The sequence below is a fragment of the Bos taurus genome, chromosome 2, assembly GCF_002263795.3.
Source record: "Bos taurus isolate L1 Dominette 01449 registration number 42190680 breed Hereford chromosome 2, ARS-UCD2.0, whole genome shotgun sequence".
In the NCBI taxonomy this organism is placed as follows: Eukaryota; Metazoa; Chordata; class Mammalia; order Artiodactyla; family Bovidae; genus Bos; species Bos taurus.
In genome coordinates, this window is record NC_037329.1 from 76,112,799 (window position 1) to 76,135,782 (window position 22,984).

General features: G+C 40.0%; 1 protein-coding gene across 1 annotated transcript in view; it reads left to right on the plus strand.

Moving 5' to 3' along the window:
• Positions 1-22,984, plus strand: part of CNTNAP5 (contactin associated protein family member 5) — a 1,040,042-nt gene that overhangs the window by 224,502 nt on the left and 792,556 nt on the right. Inside the window, exon 2 of the mRNA XM_024981085.2 lies at positions 5,277-5,381. Coding sequence (XP_024836853.1) covers positions 5,277-5,381 — 105 coding nt within the window. The remainder of the gene's footprint in view (positions 1-5,276; positions 5,382-22,984) is intronic.

Below are 22,984 nucleotides of genomic sequence, written 5' to 3' on the forward strand. Positions count from 1 at the left end.
TGTTTCCCCATCTCTTTCCCATGAAGTGGTGGGACTGGATGCCACAATATTCGTTTTCTGAATGTTGAGCCTTAAGCCAACTTTTTCACTCTCCACTTTCACTTTCCTCAAGAGGCCTTTGAGTTCTTCTTCACTTTCTGCCATAAGGGTGGTGTCATCTGCATATCTGAGGTTATTGATATTTCTCCCGGCAATCTTGATTCCAGCTTGTGCTTCTTCCAGTCCAGCGTTTCTCATGATGTACTCTGCATATAAGTTAAATAAACAGGGTGACAATATACAGCCTTGACGAACTCCTTTTCCTATTTGGAACCAGTCTGTTGTTACATGTCCAGTTCTAACTGTTGCTTCCTGACCTGCATACAAATTTCTCAAGAGGCAGATCAGGTGGTCTGGTATTCCCATCTCTTTCAGAATTTTCCACAGTTTATTGTGATCCACACAGTCAAAGACTTTGACAGTCAATAAAGCAGAAATAGATGTTTTTCTGGAACTCTCTTGCTTTTTCCATGATGTTGGCGATTGGATATCTGGTTCCTCTGCCTTTTCTAAAACCAGCTTGAACATCAGGAAGTTCACGGTTCACATATTGCTGAAGCCTGGCTTGGAGAATTTTGAGCATTACTTTACTAGCGTGTGAGATGAGTGCAATTGTGTGGTAGTTTGAGCATTCTTTGGCATTGCCTTTCTTTGGGATTGGAATGAAAACTGACCTTTTCCAGTCCTGTGGCCACTGCTAACTTCTCTCTAAAAAAATTCTGGTATAAGTGGACCCATACTATTCAAACCCATGTTATTTAAGTGTCAACTGTGCTGTCCTCATTTATGCTGTATTGTTTTTCCTGTTTGTGTTTGTGTGTGCTAGTCATTCAGTTGTGTCTGACTCTTTGAGACCCCATGGACTGTAGTCCATCACCAATCTCCTTTGTTAATAGAATTGTCCAAGCAAGAATATTAGAGTGGGTTGCCATTCCCTTCTCCAGGGGATCTTCCTGACCTAGGAATTGAACCCTGGACTCGTGCATTGCAGGCAGATTCTTTACCATCTGAGCCACCAAGGAAACCCTTCCCCTGTTCAGGACAGGTCTAAAAATAATGCACACTGCTGGATTGAAAATGCTTATATAAATTCTTAATTCCTAATGACAAAGGGTAATTTGATTACCAATTTAAGTCTTGGTCTATTCTCAGTTTAGTTGAGTTGTCAAGTCTGTTCATTTGATATAAAGAAGAAAAAGGGAAGTACTTATTGGCCTGAGAGGAAAGGTCTTTCTTCCTTTCTGATTGGAAACTTTCTGATTCTTATCACTTTCAGAGATAGGAGAGCAATAGCTCAGTCTCCTTTTCTAAAAGCCACTGCAAAAGAGACACTGATGTATAGAACAGTCTTATAGACTCTGTGGGAGAGGGAGAGGGTGGGAAGATTTGGGAGAATGACATTGAAACATGTAAAATATCATGTAAGAAACAAGCTACCAGTCCAGGTTCGATGCACAATACTGGATGCTTGGGGCTGGTGCACTGGGATGACCCAGAGGGATGGTATGGGGAGGGAGGAGGGAGGAGGGTTCAGGATGGGGAACACATGTATACCTGTGGTGGATTCATTTTGATATTTGGCAAAACTAATACAATTATGTAAAGTTTAAAAAAATAAAAGCCACTGCAATGTCCTGGGTCCATGAAAAAAGATGTCCTGATGAATCTCCTCTGGACCTTTCTATTAGCACAGATTGTTTCCAATGGGTTTACCAATTCCCAAAGTGGAAACATTGACCCCCACAAATGGAGATACAAGGAAGGTGCATTTCAGAAAAGGAACTGGGCCATGGAGAAATAGTCGCTGGTGTCAGGAGGCCAGTGGGCATGAATGCTTCTCCCAAGACCTGGTGGAAAAGGGCACTCACTGCACAGAGGTAGAGGAGATAAGAAAGACTACTCACCTGGATGTCTGAGCCATTAGGTACCCGTGAAACTGACTTGGGTGTAATGATGAAATTCTCCTCAACTGTCTCATCCATTTATTGAATTTGATTATGTCCTCATATTTCTAAGTGGTCTCTGAACTTCTTGAAGTCTGAGATTCAGTTTTACTCAAATGTATCTCCAATGCCTATTTAAGGTCAAGCATAATGTGGGACCCTATAAATATTTATTGGGCTGAATTACATTGAAATGATTAGATCACTTCAGTTTAGATTAGATCAATCCACTTAGGGAAAAAGTGGGATTAGGAAGCACAATACTAAAAAATGTCATCAGTGACACATGGAAAAAAAAAACCCATAAAAGATCTAATAAAAATGTTAGCAGTACCAGCAAAATCCTACTGTATAATAAACTATAACGAAAAATAATATAAAAAATAACATATATGTATACATATAACTGAATCACTTTGCTGTATACCAGGAATTAACACAACATTGTAAATCCACTATCCATCAATTTAAAAATGTTGAAAAAAATGGTAACAGTGTTTTACACATGTTATATGTTTAAGAAATGCATAAATGCTAGAATAAAAAGTTGTTGTTCAGTTGCCAAGTCATGTCTGACTGTTTGTGACCACATGGAATGCAGCACACCAAGCTTCCCTGTCCTTCACTTTTTTCCAAAGTTTGCTCAAACTCATGTCCATTGAGTCAATGACACTATCCAACCATCTCAGATTCTGTCACCCCCTTTTCCTTATGCCCTCTATCCTTCCCAGCATCAGAGTCTCATGGACTAGACTCTCCAGGCTCCCCGTCCATGGAATTCTCCAGGCAAGAATACTAGAATGTGTAGCCATTCTCTTTTCCAGGGGACATTCTCAACCCAGGGATCGCACCCAGATCTCCTGCATTGCAGGCAGATTCTTTACTGTCTGAGCCACCAGGGAAGCCCTAATAAATATGGCTCTTGGCTGTGGAAAGTTCTTCAGTTTGCTTCAGACTTCCCTGGTGGCTCAGGTGGTAAAGCGTCTGCCTACAATGCAGAGAGACCTGGGTTCGATCCCTGTGTCGGGAGGATCCTCTGGAGAAGGAACTGGCAACCCGCTCCAGTACTCTCGCCTGGAAAATCCCATGGACGGAAGAGCCTGGTAGGCTACAGTCCATGGGGTTGCAAAGAGTCAGACACGACTGAGCGACTTCACCTTCCACCTTATCACCTTTCAGTTTGCTTCAGAAGTGGGTGTTAGAAGGGTTGTGAGTTATTTGGAAGGGTTATGTGTGTGTTAGCCACTCAGTCATGTCCAGATGGAGTGGAGGGATGTTATCTGAAATTAGAGGGTAGCTGTAGCCACTGTTGTGGGTAAGGTTCATAGCATAGCTGCAAAGAGAAATGCTTTGTGGAGTTTGTGTGTGTGTGTGTGTGTGTGTGTGCATGTGTATGGTATATTCCTCTGGGGCTCAGGTTCAGTTGGGCTCAAGCTTTGGCATTCATTGGTTTCCTGATGATAAATCCAGCATAAGCAAATGGAATATTTCCATTATGTTCAAATTGTTTTTAACATTCAATACAGTAGCAGATTCATGTTTCCCGACAAGTGTGTTGGAAGGGTGCATGCATCCCCCTCACCTGCATCTTAGCCTGCAGTAAGATGGCCCCTGAGTTCTGCTTTCTGTTTGCAGAATGACCGTAACTGCAGAGGTGCTTTTAGCTCTGATTTTAGTATTATTACTCTTCAGTTAGATTCTGACTGTATTTTGTGTTTGTCAAATACCTCAAAATATTTTTCGTACATTTGTGTTTGGGAAAAACTTAAAATATAATTTGCCAGTTAATTTTTTTAACACATTGAACAAATAAAAATTTAATCCTTATGTTTCTCATTAATTTTCATGCAATTAGATGAAATACTGCTCTCTAAGAATTTGCTGGGTAAACAAGCATCCTCATAATCGTATGTACATTTCCTTTTAAAAATGTCATCTCACCTCTTCCTGAGAGCTTTTGATACCACGAAGTTGACCTTCAAATTGAATAACATGTTTCAAACTTGTTTTGACTGAGGTATATCTAGATTTCATGGACTCATTTTGCAGTATTCTCTAAGATCAATTGTACAAAAAAGTGGTAAGAGTGTTGGTACTGTTCTGTGGATTGATTGATTGATTCCTTCCTTTCTTCATTCCTTCCTTTACTCATTTATTTCATTCTTTGCATAAACCTTTATTGAAAGCCTATTATATGGCAGATTATTCGCTAAGATCCCACAAAGAATATGTTACCTGTTGTTGAATGCAAATAAATGAATGATTGCAAACTCTTTGTGTACTAAGTCACTTCAGTCATGTTCAACTCTTTGCCACGCCATGGACTGTAGCCCACCAGGCTCCTCTGTCCATGCAGAACCTCCAGGCAAGAATACTGGCATGGGTTACCATTTCCTCCTCCAGGGGATCTTTCTGACCCAGGAGTCAAACCCTATCTCTTACATCTCCTGCATTGGCAGGCAGGTTCTTTACCACTAGCACCATCTGGGAAGCACCTAAAAACTAACTCTTTAGATGGCCAATATGCTGGTAAAGAGCAGAGTTCTGTACATGGGATTGAATAGCCAGGGCAATCAGAGGAGAATATCTACATTGTCAAGACCACATCTCTGTCCATGGGCCCCATCTGAGCAGGATCAAAGAAGACTTAGAAAGACTATCTACCACATTTAGAGAAGACTGGAAGTGTAGCTATTGAAGGAAATGTCAGATTCAAGATTGTAAAAGATTGAGGGCTATTCTCTATTATTTCATAGAATAGATATGAATTATTAAAATTAGTAACTCATTTTCCAAAGACTTTCATGCAACTGGGAGTGAGACATTCTAAATTATTGTGTCCCTCTAAATAAAACTATTACAAGAGTCTTTAGAAACTGAAGATGTGAGAGTAAACAGTGTTCCCCATTTTAAATATTCTCCCCTTTATAAAAAAGCTCACAAGCCATAACTTGAGACTTTGCTCAAGTGGCTGATTAAAGAAATGAAGCAATAGTTGGATTTTCAGTTAGACAAATCTGGGCAAAAATTTTGGCCACACTATTTTCTAGATTTCCGACCTTGGACAAACTACGAAACATGTCTGAACTTGAGTTTCCCCAACTGTGAGAGATTTAACCTTAGTCTTTGCAAGGTTTTTGTGAGGAGGAGATAAAACACCACGTGGAAACAATGAGTACTAGCTTTGTTTAGAGCAGGTAGCTAATAAGTAGTGGTGGTTAATTCCTTGAGTCCTCTCTTAATGAAATACTTCTTGCTAATGAATTTTTTTCTCTCTCTCCTCTTTTGTTCTAGACAACTGTGATGACCCATTAGCATCCTTGCTCTCTCCAATGGCTTTTTCCAGTTCCTCAGACCTCACTGGTACTCACAGCCCAGCTCAACTCAACCGAAGAGTTGGTGAGTAGGTGGCAAACTCTAAAGGCAAGTGCTGAATAAGCACACAGACCTCTCAATGTTCTGGAATCATGTCCAAGAGCAGTGTTCAAGAGAAGAATGGGTAGAGAGAGATTAAAATGGAATAAAACCATGCTTCCTAGCACATCACGCATATTCAAAGTATACTGGTTAGTGTTCCCCTAAATCCACCTTATTTTTCTTTGATTATCATAAGATGCCTTTGTGAAAAAAAATTTTAATTTGCCTTATTTTTATATTTCATGCATCAACATAAATAACTATCAAATATATTATTATTATAGCATTTTATCATAGAAAGAATGAAATCTATCAAGATTTTTTCTTCAGTAGTTTTAATTTTTACAATAAAATAACTGTTTATAGTTTTAAAAATATAAAACAGTATTAAGTGAAAGCTTTTAAATTCAAAAATATGTAATGCAACCCTCTAGAGACAGCTATGGTTAAAAGTTGATTGTGTATTCTTACAATATATGAGCAAAGGAAGAGCAGACACCTTTAACTAATGTTATATAAAATTCCTTTAACAAATATGGTGATGGATATCTAGAGAGATATAGTTAAATCATATTTATAATATATATATATATTGTTCTGTAGTTGAATTTTTTAATTTCCAAAAGCTTTAAATATCTCATGATATTTATTTATTTACACATTTAGTGAACTCACTAAAGTCTTTTTCTAAGAGGTACACTGGTCTAGTAGAGTTCACGTTAATTGATCTTGACTATATTTTCCCACTTATATACGAGGTTAATCACATTAGTAAGTTTTCCAATGTTGATCCATCTTTATATTTGGGAGTTAAGTCCTAATTCATTGTCATGATATTGATATTGTTTTTATAAAGCAAAGAATGATTTAATTTGCTAGCACATCAATTTCTGAGTTTTTAAAGAGGCCAACTTTTTTTTATTTTTATTTTTTTTATTTTTCCAACTGTGCTGGGTCTTCATTGCAGCATGCAGGTTTTCTCTCACTGCAGTGTGTGGGCATCTCTAGTAGAGGAACAAAGCCTCTAGAACATGTGAGCTCAATAGTTACAGAGTTTTGGGGCTCAGTTGTCCTGTAGCCTGTAGGATATTAGTTCCCCAAATAGGAACTGAACCTGTGTTCCCTGAATGACAGGTGAATTCTTAACCACTGGACCACTAGTGTTGTTAGGGGCTTCCCAGTTGGCAAAGAGACCACCAGGGAAGTCCCCAGTTTCTAGTTTTGAATCTCCATTCATAGTGAGTTTGATTTGTCATTTTTATTTATATATTATCATTTGTTTCATACTACACATCACAAGTATTCTGGGGATAATGGGATCAATAATTTAAAACTTAGTGAATTCTATGTTTGTTGAGAAAGGAGTTTAAGAATGTTATTCTACAGGGAAAAGAATAGCCAATCAAAGACTCAGGAAGAAAATATTGATAACAATTTTGTGCTAACAATGCCTTTTCATGAAGTCTCTGTGCCAAAGATTTTATAAAACATTTCACCTATATTACAGTATTTAGTCTCCACAAAGATACTGTAAGGTAAGCATTATTATCTTTTACCTTCAGGTAGGCTTTCTGAGGCTCAGAGAAGTTGCATAAGGTGCCTAAAATGATGAGATTAAGGGAAAATGTATGTACTACAATTTAAGTCAGCTGAATCCACAGTTTTGCTCCTAACCACAACACTAGCAAATTGATTTATTAACACAGGTTACAGAGGGGTGTATTAGAAAGAAAAAAAGGGGTTTGGGAACTAATCTGCCAGAGTTCAAATGCTGAAGATGGTATTTGCTTACAGGTTCAGTTAGCAACTGCAGGTCACTTACCTGCTCTCAACCCAGTTTCTTTTATCTGTAATGTGAACCAGTAATACCTGCCTTAAAGCCTCATGTGCACACAGAGAACAGACTCACATATTCAAAAGTTCCTTTTCACTGCAGGGTAGTGAGAGACTGGGACTGGGGGGTTCACTTATCATTTCAGTAAGAAACACAGGTTGGCAAGTTTTATTTATTTATTTATCTTTGCACTGGACCTTCACTGCTGTGTGTGGGCTTTCTCTAGTTGCAATTCGCAGGCTTCTCATTGCAGTGGCTTCTCTAGTGGCAGAGCATGGGCTCTAGGACACGCAGGCTCAGTAGTTGTGGCACATGGCTTTAGTTGCTTCAAGGCATGTGGAATCTTCCCAAACCGGGGATCGAACCCAAGTCCCCTGCACTGGAGGGTGGATTCTTATCCACTGGACCACCTGGGGATATCTGGCAGATTTTAATACAGGCTCTCCCACAGGGCATCCTGAGCCAGATTTGATCTTAGTCCCAGCCAATTGTGCAGTGACAGAAGGACATGATGGCCTCGGTAGCTTCTTGGGAGTTTCTGGGGAAGCTGTGAGTCTGGTAATAGGTCAGCTCCCCCAACTCACCCACCCTTATGAACAGATATTGAGAGAATACACATGTCTCTGCTTCAGTATATTATCATTATCCTACTTACAGGGGAATCTGTGTGCCTGAGCCCAAGGCTAGCACAAGTGTAGGCGGAGAGGGAATTGACTTTTTCTTCTTCTCCCAGGTAGAGTCTGAATCAGGAACACCATGCAGGAGATACAGTCAGAGAGTCTGGATACAATGGTCTAGAATCCACCATCCAGCCCATCTCCCAGGGCTGACAGCTTCCCTTCATTCACCAGGCTAACAGTTACCCTTAGCAGAAGTTAAACACAGACTCAAGGAGGTAGTAACTTACTAGTTCTCGTTCATGGCTGGACATCTGAATAACCTATGTGCTTAGTTGCTCAATCGTGTCCAATTCTTCACAACCCCATGGACTGTAGCCCACCAGGCTCCTCTGTCCATGGGGACTCTCCAGGCAAGAATACTGGAATGGGTTGCCATGCCCTCCTCCAGGGGATCTTCCTAACCCAGGGATCGAACCCAGGTCTCCTGCATTATAGGCATATTCTTTACCATCTGAGTCACCAGGGAAGCCCAAGAATACTACAGTAGGTAGTCTATCCCTTATCCAGGGATCACCCTGACCCAGGAATCAAACCAGGGTCTCCTGAATTGCAGGTAGATTCTTTACCAGCTGAGAAACCAATAGAGCTTCATAAGTAGCAATGCTGAGTCCCACCTTCCAGATATTCTGAATAGTCTGGGATGGGACCCAAGAGCAAATATTGATAAATAAATACAAGCTTTCCAGGTGATTCTAAAATGCAACAAGAGTTGAAGGTTGCTACACTGAATGAATTTGTGAATAACATATCTTCCTATTAATATTTATTGAATACCTACTATGTGCCAGGTTCTGTGCTAAAACTCTGGCACATAGCTGATAAAAATAGACACAAACCCTACTCAAAAAGAGTATACATGGATAGCACAAATTATCATATAATGAATAGCTAACATTTGTGGTTAGTGATAGTATTACTTTTATTATCTGTCATATACATATTTATATATCTATGTGTGTATATGCATGTGCTCAGTCGTGTCCAATTATTTTCGACTCCATGGACTGTAGCCCACCAGGTTCCTCTGTCCATAGAATTTTCCAGGCAAGAATACTGTAGGGGGTTGCCATTTCCTATTCCAGGGGATCTTCCTCCCAGGGATCGAGCTAGCGTCTCTTGTGACTTCTGCCTTGGCAGACATATTCTTATCAGGACTGTGCCACCTGCAAAGTCCTATATATTTATATACACAATATAATTGATGTATTGTGTGGATTTTATACACACATACATGTATATTGTAGCATATATAATGAGATTTAACACATTTGATTGGATATAATACATAGTCATATATATAGAGAGAAAGGTAGATATATGCATGGTTAGTTTTATACATATATAAAACTAGTGTGTACATATATATATGTGTATATTATACACAATCCATATGCAGTAGAATAAATATACAATGCATATACATGTATGCATATCTGGGTATATATAGTATTATGTGTACATATACATACATATGTATAATACATACATAGAATACAAGCATCATAGTATGATTATAATAAAAAAGAAGTTATCATTTATTTTCTAAAATAAAGTTGAGAATGTTGAGAAAATTATAATTTTTAACTTACATTGAAAAATATTACCATAAAGTAATAATTTGCCTCCTAAAAACAGACGTTTGTGCCATCTGGCCTAGAAGTAGAACCCTGTCTAATGAACCCTTTTTTATTCATGTCTTCCTATAAAACTTTTTTTTTTTATTTTAGAAAATAAAAGACATCAAATATACCCAAAAGAGCAAACTGTCCCACCTGGTTTGAAATCTAGGATAATGTCGGATGTATCAAAACAAGGACATTTCAAAGAACATCTTGATTTCAATTTGAATTCTCCATTTAGTGTTTTCAACAACAAATTTACAGCCAGGTGCTAAATAATTAATACTAATGGCACCCCACTCCAGTACTCTTGCCTGGAAAATCCCATGGACGGAGGAGCCTGGTAGGCTGCAGTCCATGGGATCGCTAGGAGTCGGACAGGACTGAGCGACCTCACTTTGACTTTTTACTTTCATGCATTGGAGGAGGAAATGGCAACCCACTCCAGTGTTCTTGCCTGGAGAATCCCAGGGACAGAGGAGCCTGGTGGGCTGCCATCTATGGGGTCACACAGAGTCGGACACAACTGAAGCGACTTAGCAGCAGCAGTAGCAGCGGCAGCAATTATTTAGCACAAGAGACACTAGTTCGATCCCTGGGTCAGGAAGATCCCCTGGAGTAGAAAATGGCAACCCACTCTAGTATTCTTGCCTGGAAAATTCCATGGACAAAGAAGCCTGGTTGGCTACAGTCCAGAGTCACAGAGAATCGAACATGACTGAGCTACTAGTATTGTCATTATCAGGTTTGGCCCCTCTGTGTATGGATGGACCCTGTGCCTAGTTCATAATCCTTCTGTGAGCAGCTTTTGTCTACCAGCACACAGCTAAAAATCACAGCAATATACTTAGCACTCACCATGAGTCATCACAGTTCTAAATCATTAAAGCATATAAACTTAATTCTCACAATTACTATCCACGTAGGTATTATTATTGTTATTATGTTGATTTCATAGATAAAAATGTTATGGTACAGCAAGGGAAAAAAAGAATACTAGAATAAAAACTCTAGATGGATACAAAACTAGTTGATGTCTTACAGGATAATAAAAATTATAGGGTTATACTTCTCTATTGGACAAACATTTATGAGTTAACATGCAACTTCATAATATTTAAGGCTTCCTTGGTGGCTCAGATGGTAAAGCATATGCCTGCAATGTGGGAGACCTGGGTTCAATCCCTGGATCAGGAAGATCCCCTGGAGAAGGAAATCGCAACCCAGTCCAGTACTCTTGTCTGGAAAATTCCATGGATGGAGGAGCCTGGTAGGCTACAGTCCATGGGGCCTCAAAGAGTTGGGCAAGACTGAGCGACTTCACTTTTCATAATATCTAAGTTCTAATAAGTTAGTGAATAGCAAAACCAAATGACAGGTACATTCTCCTTGAGAATTAAGCAATCCTTGAGCAGACTTGTAAAAAATTGCCCCAGGATAATGTTGAAAGGGCAAATTGTAACTCTTTTTTGATTTCCAAGATTTATATTTTCTTTTAATATACTTCATTCACTCATTCATTGACTCACTTATCCCAAGATTTCATGACTTCCTTCTACACTATCTCATTCAGCCTTCTATGCATTTGTCAAGTAACTTGCTAGTTTTCTGCAGCAGATGAATCCACATTGTAAAATCCTTGACTTCTATAGAGCTAAGACTCCCTCACTGAAATGAGTGCGCCCAGTGGCAACCTCCTTGGTCCTCACTGCTGAACTCTTTCACAAAGATAAGCCCCTTGCAAGTCCTCAGACACCATTTAAAACTGCCACATCCCCTGGGAATCATATACGCCTTTAGCATGCACTAAACATAGGCAGTGAAGGACCACTTCACCTCCAGTGTGCTCAGAACTCAAGCATGCATGTCTCTGACCTACACCAGGAAGAAAGGAGCCACATCTGGTAAAGCTGGCACATCTGAAGCAGAGATCAACTCAAAAGTTGAAAAGTATAGGAAAGGTGTGCTGACAGGTACCCTCAGACTGTGAATAAAGCAAGTCTGAATTCTGTTGGTGACAAACTCACCTTTCTGTTAGGAAACACACCCATGGAAGCAGTCTTTGACCTTAGATACTGCTGTGGCTGCTGAGGTCTGGGCAACTCATTGGACCAGGAGGGAGAAGAGATGGTTAAAAACTACTCAAGTAGTCTTCGCGCTGGTATCTCATCTAAGGAAGAAATTGGCCAAATGGGATGTTTGCTCTCTCACTTTCATACACTCCTCACATTTCACCCACACACAAAGAAAGAACAAGCAAAAAAGAGATCTAATTACTTTTAAAAGAAATGACAAAAGGCATTAAACTAGGGGTCAGATCACCATTAATGGAGGCTGCCAGGTCAATCTATATACTTGTGGCTTAGGAGGGATCTGATTTTGTCCAAAGTGATTTGTTTTGTGGCAAGAAATCTTTTGATCTGGGCTTAAAGTTGATTGGGCTGTGAGAAACCCTTACTGTCAGCAGGAAACATGGGAGCTGGTGATACAGCATGAAGCTGCTGGGCTGTGAGTTAGACCCACTTGAGAGAGAGGGGAAATTTTTACATCACACTATGTGATTAGAAGACAAACAGGAACAGATGTCTTTGGCCCCATGAGAGGGGAGGTTTGTATTTTTCTTTCCCATCCTTACCTCCCCCCTACCACCAATAGAATTTTGCAAATAATCACATTCATCATTTGCTCCTTGAAATTTTAGTTCTTCTTCCTCACTTAGTGTATTTTTGAGATGCTTGCTTGTGTAAGTTGAGATTGTGTTTCTGGCATGACAATTTTGTTGCCATGGAGAATTTGATTTTTTTTTATGTCAAAGCATTTTCAGCTTCCTAGGCTCGTGGAGGGATGGGGAGGCTTCAAAATCTTGCCACCCTTTGGCACAGAATCAATACACATTTCTTCTTTCCCCCTTAGGTAGTGTTTGGGTTGCAAAAAGCTAAGGACCACTGAAGGTCTTTGTGATGTTGATTTTCATTTCGGTGTCTGGTCCCTCCTGAGGAGATGTGAATTGGGAATAATTCAGGAATCAGGGTCCTCACAATTAGCATGATGTCAGCTGTCTGGGGACTTGTTCCACACAGCTAGGTGACAATCCTGGGGACCCAATTTTACTGGCAGCAGTACAATGCCTGCTTGCAAAAGATAGTACTAGTCTACCAACTGGATTGATTCAGCCAGACGTGATGTGAATATGGTCTGATCTGTTCAAAAAGACAGTGTGGTGTACAGCAATGTGTCATTGCATTCTATTTTTTTCTCTTTGAAGGGCTCTCTCCTTCTTTTCAGCACCTTTTCTTTTTTCTTTTGTCCTGACTGTCCCCAGGCATGGCAGACATCAGGTTCTATGCTTGCCTTTGTTGCCTCATATGCACACTCTCTTCTCCAAGTGTGGACTCTGCATATTAACATGGGCATCACCTGGGAGCTTGTTGCAAATAAAGAATCTGAGAGTCTGCTCCAAAACTTCTGGATCAGAACCTGTGCTTTAAAACCTGCTGCAATCACATGTTTGAATTTGAGATGCATTGTGCTGGTCCATACCTGAAAATGTCCCTCTTTCAATTCTTAATCAAGTTTGGCTAAGTCATTATAAAAGGGAATCATGCTAAAAAAAATTAGCTTTTTTTTTTAATCATCATGTCAGTACCCTAAGATGGTTGGCATTGTTATTAAAGATTAGGAAAGAGATTCAGAGAGGTCAAGTCACGACCTAAGGATATATAGCTAATTGTCAGTAGGACTTGCATCTGAATCTGTCTACCCCATGTTCACTAATGTCTTTATTCATGTTTATCTGAGCTCTTTATCTAAATAGAAGTGTTGTTGGCACAATAGTCAATCCTTTCAGGTAATTTTGGCATTTCAGCTAGGGTTGTCAGTATTTTAACCACACAGACTGGATATTCAGGCATCAAGGAAGAAAGAGAGACATAGACTCCATGGCCCTGAAAAATCATACTGTCTAATACGCCTGTGGGCAAAACTAACCTGACCTACATATTTAAATAATGCCCTAGGCCTCTTCTCTTAGAGGACAGCTATGGATCATTGAGAATACAGCATAGAAATCTTCTGCTATTTAATAGGAGCCTTGGGACCTTGTCTCAAATGTAGACAAATACAATGTGATGACCCTCTCTCTATTCAGGCAGGATCATTGCAAAATTAAATTATGTTAAAAGGGAAAGGAGGAATCTTATGAATATTTTTGCTCACTAATGATATGATGCTTCTTTGACTCTGCTGCTGCTGCTGTTGCTGCTGAGTCACTTCAGTTGTGTCCGACTCTGTGCGACCCCATAGATGGCAGCCCACCAGGCTCCCCCTTCCCTGGATTCTCCAGGCAAGAACACTGGAGTGGGTTGCCATTTCCTTCTCCAATGCATGAAAGTGAAAAGTGAAAGTGAAGTCGCTCAGTTGTGTCCGACTCTTCACGACCCCACGGACTGTAGCCTACCAGGCTCCTCCATCCGTGGGATTTTCCAGGCAAGAGTACTGAAGTAAGTTGCCATTGCCTTCTCCGTCTATGACTCTAAACATCAGTATTTGCCACAACAAAGGTAATACGTAAATCGTGCAATTCACCCTTTATTTTGCTCCTGTGACTGATCACTTCTCTTGAAATGCCAACTTGATATTATTTCTACAAGACAACCTTTAACGTGCTAGTCAGTGAATCACCAATCTGATGTTGCCAAGCTAATAATTTGCAAAGCGACAAGCTCTGCAATTCATCAGCTTACTGCTCTTAACTTAAAACATTGTAACTTAAAGACATAGTAGTGAAATTAAAAGCTGGAAAACTCATGACATATATTTGTCTAGTGATTGGAAGTGTACTACTGTATTGACAATGAATGTCACAGCCAAGTGGAAAGAAGTTGCATTTTAATAGTGTATTGTTTGGTGGATACTCTTGCTTTGTCTAATAAGCAGTTCATTTGCTCAATTCCTGTAGAAGATGGCTTTTTCCTAAGACATTGTAGAAATGGTATTAAAAAGATGAGAGAAGAAAAATAAATAAATAAATTTAATAAAGATGAGATAAGGATTACTGAATGCAGTATATGGGCTGAAAATGGTGACACATAACTAACACTAAGGAAGCAGGATAGTTGATATGAATGTTCAATTCATCTTTCTCTAGGGTTCAAGTTTAAATGCCCCTTATCCTATGGTTCTCCCTTCTCTAGGGCCCATTCCAAGTGCTTCAAACTACACTTATCTGACTTACAGTATTCATTTGTGCAGTCAGTTGATTATGTCTCAGTTTTATTTTTCTAATCAATATAAATTTTTTACAAAAATCCATATTTTATAAAATAATTTTTATCATTTGTTTTGCTTAGGACTCGCTTCTAATAAATCTCTTCCACAAATATATCCAGAGCAATTAATTATTATACCTGGGATATATTTCTGTGAGTAATTGAGAGTGTAAGTAACAGAAAACTCACGAGTGTGAAAAATTCACTAGATTAAAAAATACTAAATTACTCGAACTAGGCACATGGAAATTGAGAAGTGTCTGTACTTCTATTTCTTGAACATTATGGTAATTACAAGGGTATTCACCCTGAAATCATTTAAGCTAAATATTTGCTAGGTGGGATTTTTCTATATCTGTGTTTTGTTTCACATTTTTAAAAGAATTAAAAATAAAATCTATTACTCTGAGTTCAGTTCAGTCCAGTTCAGTCACTCAGTCCTGTCCAACCTTTTGCGACCCCATGAACTGCAGCACACCAGGCCTCCCTGTCCATCACCAACTCCCGGAGTTTACTCACTTGATGCACTCATGTGCATCAAGTTGGTGATGCCATCCAGACATATCACCCTCTGTCGTCCCCTTCTCCTCCTGCCCCCAATCCCTCCCAGCATCAGAGTCTTTTCCAATGAGTCAACTCTTCGCATGAGGTGGCCAAAGTATTGGAGTTTCAGCTTTAGCATCAGTCCTTCCAATGAACACCCAGGACTGAATCTCCTTTAGAATGGACTGGTTGGATCTCCTTGCCGTTGAAGGGACTCTCAAGAGTCTCAGATTTCTTCACAGTCCAACTCTCACATCCGTGTATGACCACTGGAAAAACCATAGCCTTGACTAGATGGACTTTTGTTGGCAAAGTAATGTCTCTGCTTTGCAATATGTTATCTAGGTTGGTCATAACTTTCCTTCTGAGGAGTAAGCGTCTTTTAATTTCATGGCTGCAATCACCACCTTCAGTGATTTTGGAGTCCCCCAAAATAAAGTCAGCCACTATTTCCCCATCTATTTGCCATGAAGTGATGGGGCCAGATGCCATGATCTTCATTTTCTGAATGTTGAGCTTCAAGCCAACTTTTTCACTCTCCTCTTTCACTTTCATCAAGAGGTTTTTTAGTTCTTCTTCACTTTTTGCCATAAGAGTGGTGTCATCTGCATATCTGAGGTTATTGATATTTCTCCTGGTAATCTTGATTCCAGCTTGTGCTTCTTCCAGCCCACCATTTCTCATGATGTACTCTGCTGCTGCTCCTGCTGCTAAGTCACTTCAGTCATGTCCGACTCTGTGCGACCCCATAGATGGCAGCCCGCCAGGCTCCTCTGTCCCTGGGACTCTCCAGGCAAGAACACTGGAGTGGGTTGCCATTTCCTTTTCCAATGCCTGAAAGTGAAAAGTGAAAGTGAAGTTGCTTTGCATATAAGTTAAATAAGTTGGATGACAATATACAGCCTTGACGTACTCCTTTTCCTATTTGGACCAGTCTGTTGTTCCATGTCCAGTTCTAACTGTTGCTTCCTAAGCTGCATATAGGTTTCTCAAGAGGCAGGTCATGTGGTCTGGTATTCCCAACTCTCAGAATTTTCCACAGTTTATTGTAATCCACACAGTCAAAGGCTTTGGCAGTCAATAAAGCAGAAATAGATGTCTTTCTGGAACTCTCTTTCTTTTTTGATGATCCAGCAGATGTTGGCAATTTGATCTCTGGTTCCTCTGCCTTTTCTAAAACAAGCTTGAACATCTGGAAGTTCATGGTTCACGTGTTGCTGAAGCCTGGCTTGGAGAATTTTGAACATTACTTTACTAGCATGTGAGATGAGTGCAATTGTGCAATAGTTTGAGCATTCTTTAGCATTGCCTTTCTTTGAGATTGGAATGAAAACTGACCTTTTCCAGTCCTGTAGCCACTGCTGAGTTTTCCTAATTTGCTGGCATATTGAGTGCAGCACTTTCACAGCATCATCTTTCAGCATTTTATTTTATATTTTTTCTTTTTTTTAATTTTACTTTATTTTTAAACTTTACAATATTGTATTAGTTTTGCCAAATATCAAAATGGATCCACCACAGGTATACATGTGTTCCCCATCCTGAACCCTCCTCCCTCCTCCCTCCCCATACCATCCCTCTGGGTCATCCCAGTGCACCAGCCCCAAGCATCCAGTATGGTGCATCGAACCTGGACTGGCAACTCGTTTCATACATGATATTATACATGTTTCAATGCCATTCTCCCAAATCTTCCCACCCTCTCCCTCTCCCACAGAGTCTATAAGACTGTTCTATACATCAGTGTCTCTTTTGCAGTGGCTTTTAGAAAAGGAGACTGAGCTATTGCTCTCCTATCTCTGAAAGTGATAAGAATCAGAAAGTTTCCAATCAGAAAGGAAGAAAGACCTTTCCTCTCAGGCCAATAAGTACTTCCCTTTTTCTTCTTTATATCAAATGAACAGACTTGACAACTCAACTAAACTGAGAATAGACCAAGACTTAAATTGGTAATCAAATTACCCTTTGTCATTAGGAATTAAGAATTTATATAAGCATTTTCAATCCAGCAGTGTGCATTATTTTTAGACCTGTCCTGAACAGGGGAAGGGTTTCCTTGGTGGCTCAGATGGTAAAGAATCTGCCTGCAATGCACGAGTCCAGGGTTCAATTCCTAGGTCAGGAAGATCCCCTGGAGAAGGGAATGGCAACCCACTCTAATATTCTTGCTTGGACAATTCTATTAACAAAGGAGATTGGTGATGGACTACAGTCCATGGGGTCTCAAAGAGTCAGACACAACTGAATGACTAGCACACACAAACACAAACAGGAAAAACAATACAGCATAAATGAGGACAGCACAGTTGACACTTAAATAACATGGGTTTGAATAGTATGGGTCCACTTATACCAGAATTTTTTTAGAGAGAAGTTAGCAGTGGCCACAGGACTGGAAAAGGTCAGTTTTCATTCCAATCCCAAAGAAAGGCAATGCCAAAGAATGCTCAAACTACCACACAATTGCACTCATCTCACACGCTAGTAAAGTAATGCTCAAAATTCTCCAAGCCAGGCTTCAGCAATATGTGAACTGTGAACTTCCTGATGTTCAAGCTGGTTTTAGAAAAGGCAGAGGAACCAGATATCCAATCGCCAACATCCACTGGATCATGGAAAAAGCAAGAGAGTTCCAGAAAAACATCTATTTCTGCTTTATTGACTGTCAAAATCTTTGACTGTGTGGATCACAATAAACTGTGGAAAATTCTGAAAGAGATGGGAATACCAGACTACCTGATCTGCCTCTTGAGAAATTTGTATGCAGGTCAGGAAGCAACAGTTAGAACTGGACATGTAACAACAGACTGGTTCCAAATAGGAAAAGGAGTTCGTCAAGGCTGTATATTGTCACCCTGTTTATTTAACTTATATGCAGAGTACATCATGAGAAACGCTGGACTGGAAGAAGCACAAGCTGGAATCAAGATTGCCGGGAGAAATATCAATAACCTCAGATATGCAGATGACACCACCCTTATGGCAGAAAGTGAAGAAGAACTCAAAGGCCTCTTGAGGAAAGTGAAAGTGGAGAGTGAAAAAGTTGGCTTAAGGCTCAACATTCAGAAAACGAATATTGTGGCATCCAGTCCCACCGCTTCATGGGAAAGAGATGGGGAAACAGTGGAAACAGTGTCAGACTTTATTTTGGGGGGCTCCAAAATCACTACAGATGGTGACTGCAGCCATGAAATTAAAAGATGCTTACTCCTTGGAAGGAAAGTTATGACCAACCTAGATAGCATATTCAAAAGCAGAGACATTACTTTGCCAACAAAGGTCGGTCTAGTCAAGGCTATGGTTTTTCCTGTGGTCATGTATGGATGTGAGAGTTGGACTGTGAAGAAGGCTGAGCGCCAAAGAATTGATGCTTTTAAACTGTGGTGTTGGAGAAGACTCTTGAGAGTCCCTTGGACTGCAAGGAGATCCAACCCTGGGATTGGATCTGAAGGAGATCAGCCCTGGGATTTCTTTGGAAGGAATGATGCTAAAGCTGCAACTCCAGTACTTTGGCCACCTCATGGGAAGAGTTGACTCATTGGAAAAGACTCTGATGCTGGGAGGGGTTGGGGGCAGGAGGAGAAGGGGACAACAGAGGATGAGATGGCTGGATGACATCACTGACTCGATGGGCGTGAGTCTCAGTGAACTCCGGGAGTTGTTGATGGACAGGGAGGCCTGGTGTGCTGCGATTCATGGGGTTGCAAAGAGTCGGACATGACTGAGTGACTGATCTGATACATTTTTATTTTTTTTTTGAGTTTTAAAATTTAATATACATTTTCTAAAAAAATAATTATTTTTTATTGGAGTGTATCTGACTCACAATGTTGTTCTAATTTCAGGCTTACACCAAAGTGAGTCAGTTATACATACACATGTACCATTTTCCAAATTCTTTTCCCATTTAGATTATTCAGATCAGATCAGATCAGTTGCTCAGTCATGTCCTACTCTTTGCGACCCCATGAATCCCAGCACACCAGGCTTCCCTGTCCATCACCAACTCCTGCAGTTCACTCAGACTCACCTCCATCGAGTCAGTGATGCCATCCAGCCATCTTCTCCTCCTTCCCCCAATCCCTTCCCACCCTCTTGCTCTCACACAGAGTCCATAAGACTGTTCTATACATCAGTGTCTCTTTTGCTGTCTCGTACACAGAGTTATTGTTACCATCTTTCTAAATTCCATATATATGCGTTAGTATACTGTATTGGTGTTTTTCTTTCTGGCTTACTTCACTCTGTATAATAGGCTCCAGTTTCATCCACCTCATTAGAATGGATTCAAATGTATTCTTTTTAATGGCTGAGTAATACTCCATTATGTATATGTACCACAGCTTTCTTATCCATTCATCTGCTGATGGACATCTAGGTTGCTTCCATGTCCTGGCTATTATAAACAGTGCTGCGATGAACATTGGGGTACACGTGTCTCTTTCCCTTCTGGTTTCCTCAGTGTGTATGCCCAGTAGTGGGATTGCTGGATCATAAGGCAGTTCTATTTCCAGTTTTTAAAGGAATCTCCACACTGTTCTCCATAGTGGCTGTACTAGTTTGCATTCCCACCAACAGTGTAAGAGGGTTCCCTTTTCTCCACACCCTCTCCAGCATTTATTGCTTGTAGACTTTTGGATCACAGCCATTCTGACTAAACTAGAACACTTTCTAACACCATACACAAAAATAAACTCAAAATGGATTAAAGATCTAAACCTAAGACCAGAAACTATAAAACTCCTAGAGGAGAACATAGGCAAAACACTCTCTGACATACATTACAGCAGGATCCTCTATGACCCACCTCCCACAATATTGGAAATAAAAGCAAAAATAAACAAATGGGACCTAATTAAACTTAAAAGCTTCTGCACATCAAAGGAAACTATTAGCAAGGTGAAAAGGCAGCCTTCAGAATGGGAGAAAATAATAGCAAATGAAGCAACTGACAAACAACTAATCTCAAAAATATACAAGCAACTCCTACAGCTCAACTCCAGAAAAATAAATGACCCAATCAAAAAATGGGCCAAAGAACTAAATAGACATTTCTCCAAAGAAGACATACAGATGGCTAACAAACACATGAAAAGATGCTCAACATCACTCATTATCAGAGAAATGCAAATCAAAACCACTATGAGGTACCATTTCATCTTTCAGCATTTTAAATAGCTCAACTGGAATTCCATCACCTCTACTAACTTTGTTTGTAGTGATGCTTCCTAAGGCCCACTTGACTTCACATTCCAGGATGTCTGGCTGTAGGTGAGTGATCACACCGTCGTGATTATCTGGGTTGTGAAGATCTTTTTTGTACAGTTCTTCTGTGTATTCTTGCCACCTCTTCTTAATATCTTCTACGTCTGTTAGGTCCATACCATTTCTGTCCTTTATCGAGCCCATCTTTACATGAAATCTTCCCTTGGTATCTCTAATTTTCTTGAAGAGATCTCTAGTCTTTCCCATTCTGTGTAACTGTGCTGCCTAACGAAATAGCCACTAGCTACACACGGCTATTGAAATATGGCTAATACCACTTAGGAACTGAAGTTTTCATTTAAGTAAAATTAAATTTAAATAGACATAGGTGGCTAGTGGCTACCATATTGAACAGTGTGGTTCTATAATCTTTCTAAGTTTGATATATGTGACCCTCTCACCTAAGTATCTAAAACTGCCTGGTTGTTTTATGTGTACATGAATCAGTCCTTGTTCTGCAAGGGGCATAAATCTTAGATTTCCTCCTTGGGACCAAACTTTACATTTTTGGAATTCCAAATATCTTCCTGCCTACCTTTCTCACTTCTTATGTAACTTCTGAACTTTGAAATGTGCAGACAGATATATTTTTCTCATCCATGAGGACCTTTATGGCTCCACTCTTTATAAGGGAACATAGTTATAGCAGGACATCATAGAGAAACTGTCTAAGTGAAGAGTATCAGAACCCTTCTGAACAATAATACAGCTCTCTTCCATAAACACAAGCAGGTGTGTCCAAGGAGACACACTGTCACAAAGGTTATTAGTGTCTGTATTCCTTGAACTTCACCACTTCACTACAAGAACAAGACCTTAAGAGCCGAGCTGAGATGGGACTTCCTGTTCAAATTATTTCTGGGGCAATGATCTGGAGATAGTTTGTGCTGGAAAATGGCAGATGGTGGAGGAAGCTAGCAAGATATGTGATCCCAACTTAAGTCTAAGGATACCAAGGGGGAGTTCTAGACCACGGATTGCACCGTGAATATCAGTTGCCTTGAGGCATTGGGAACTACATTTAGAACCTTGTACTCATCCATAATTGGGGTACACTAGGATGGGAAGCGGTAGCAGACAGAAGAAGGAACAGACGGTTCTAGTTGTCAGTGAGCACATAGGTAGAGATTGACTCCATCTGCTGAAGGGGATCAGAATGGAGGCCTAAGGACATCCCCAGCAGAATCACTTCTGACCTCAATAACTACACCTTCTCTTCTCTGCCTTCTTGACTTTCTATGTCTTAAACATGGCCATGCCCTCCAAGAACCTTCAGTCAATACTTGACCCCAATGTCCTCCGGGTTTGTTGGCATAAGCCAAAGTGCATCCTACACAGTGGCATTGAGCTTACACACAGGGCTGGCTGGCTCATGGATGCACCATGGATTAACTTCCCTTTCTTCCCTGCTTCATCTCCGTTGCCCTCACCTGGCTTCCTAGGGTCAAGTTCCCAAGTGAACTGCTTACACTCAACTCCATGTCTCCTAGTTGACTTCTGAGGAAGCCAAACTAAATAACTCCCATAGAGTGCAAGTGTTCCCCTGCCTCCACCAGGTATTGCTCCTAGGGACTCCTTAATTATTATAACAGGGTCCCATTTGGATCCAAATTCTCCCTTTTACATGAATCTCCTCTTATGATTTTCCTTTTTTTCTCCCTGCAAATTGGCCTCAACATGGTCAAAAGGCAAATGAAAATATGCTCAACATCTCTAATTATTGGAGAATTGCAAATCAAAACTACAATGAATTATCACCTCACACCTGTCAGAATGGCTGTCATCAAAAAAAAAAAAAAAAGAAATCTATGAACAATAAATGCTGGAGAGGATGTGGAAAAAAAGGAAATCCTCCTATACTATTTGTGGGAGTGTAAACAGTATGGAGATTCCTTGAAAAACTAGAAATAGAACTACCATATGACCCAGCAATCCTGCTCCTGAGCATAAACCTGGAGAAAACCGTATTTTGAAAAGATGCATGCACCCTAATGTTTATTGCAATGCTGTTTGCAATAGCCAAGACAAGGAAACAATCTAAGTGTTCGATAACAGATGGATGGATAAAGAAAAAGAGGTACAACAACGGAATACTATTCAGCCATAAAAGAATGAAATAAGCCGTTAGTAGCAACATGGGTGGACCTAGAGCTTATCATACTAAGTTCAGTAAGTCAGACAGACACAGACAAATGTCGTAAGATATCACTTATATGTGGAAGCCAATTAAAATGATACAGATGAATTTATTTACAAAATAGAAGCAGACTCACTGACCTATGAGAAATCAAAATTATGATTATCAAAGGAGAAACATGGAAATGATAAATTAGCAGTTTGAGATTAACACATACACACTACTCTATATGGGACTTCC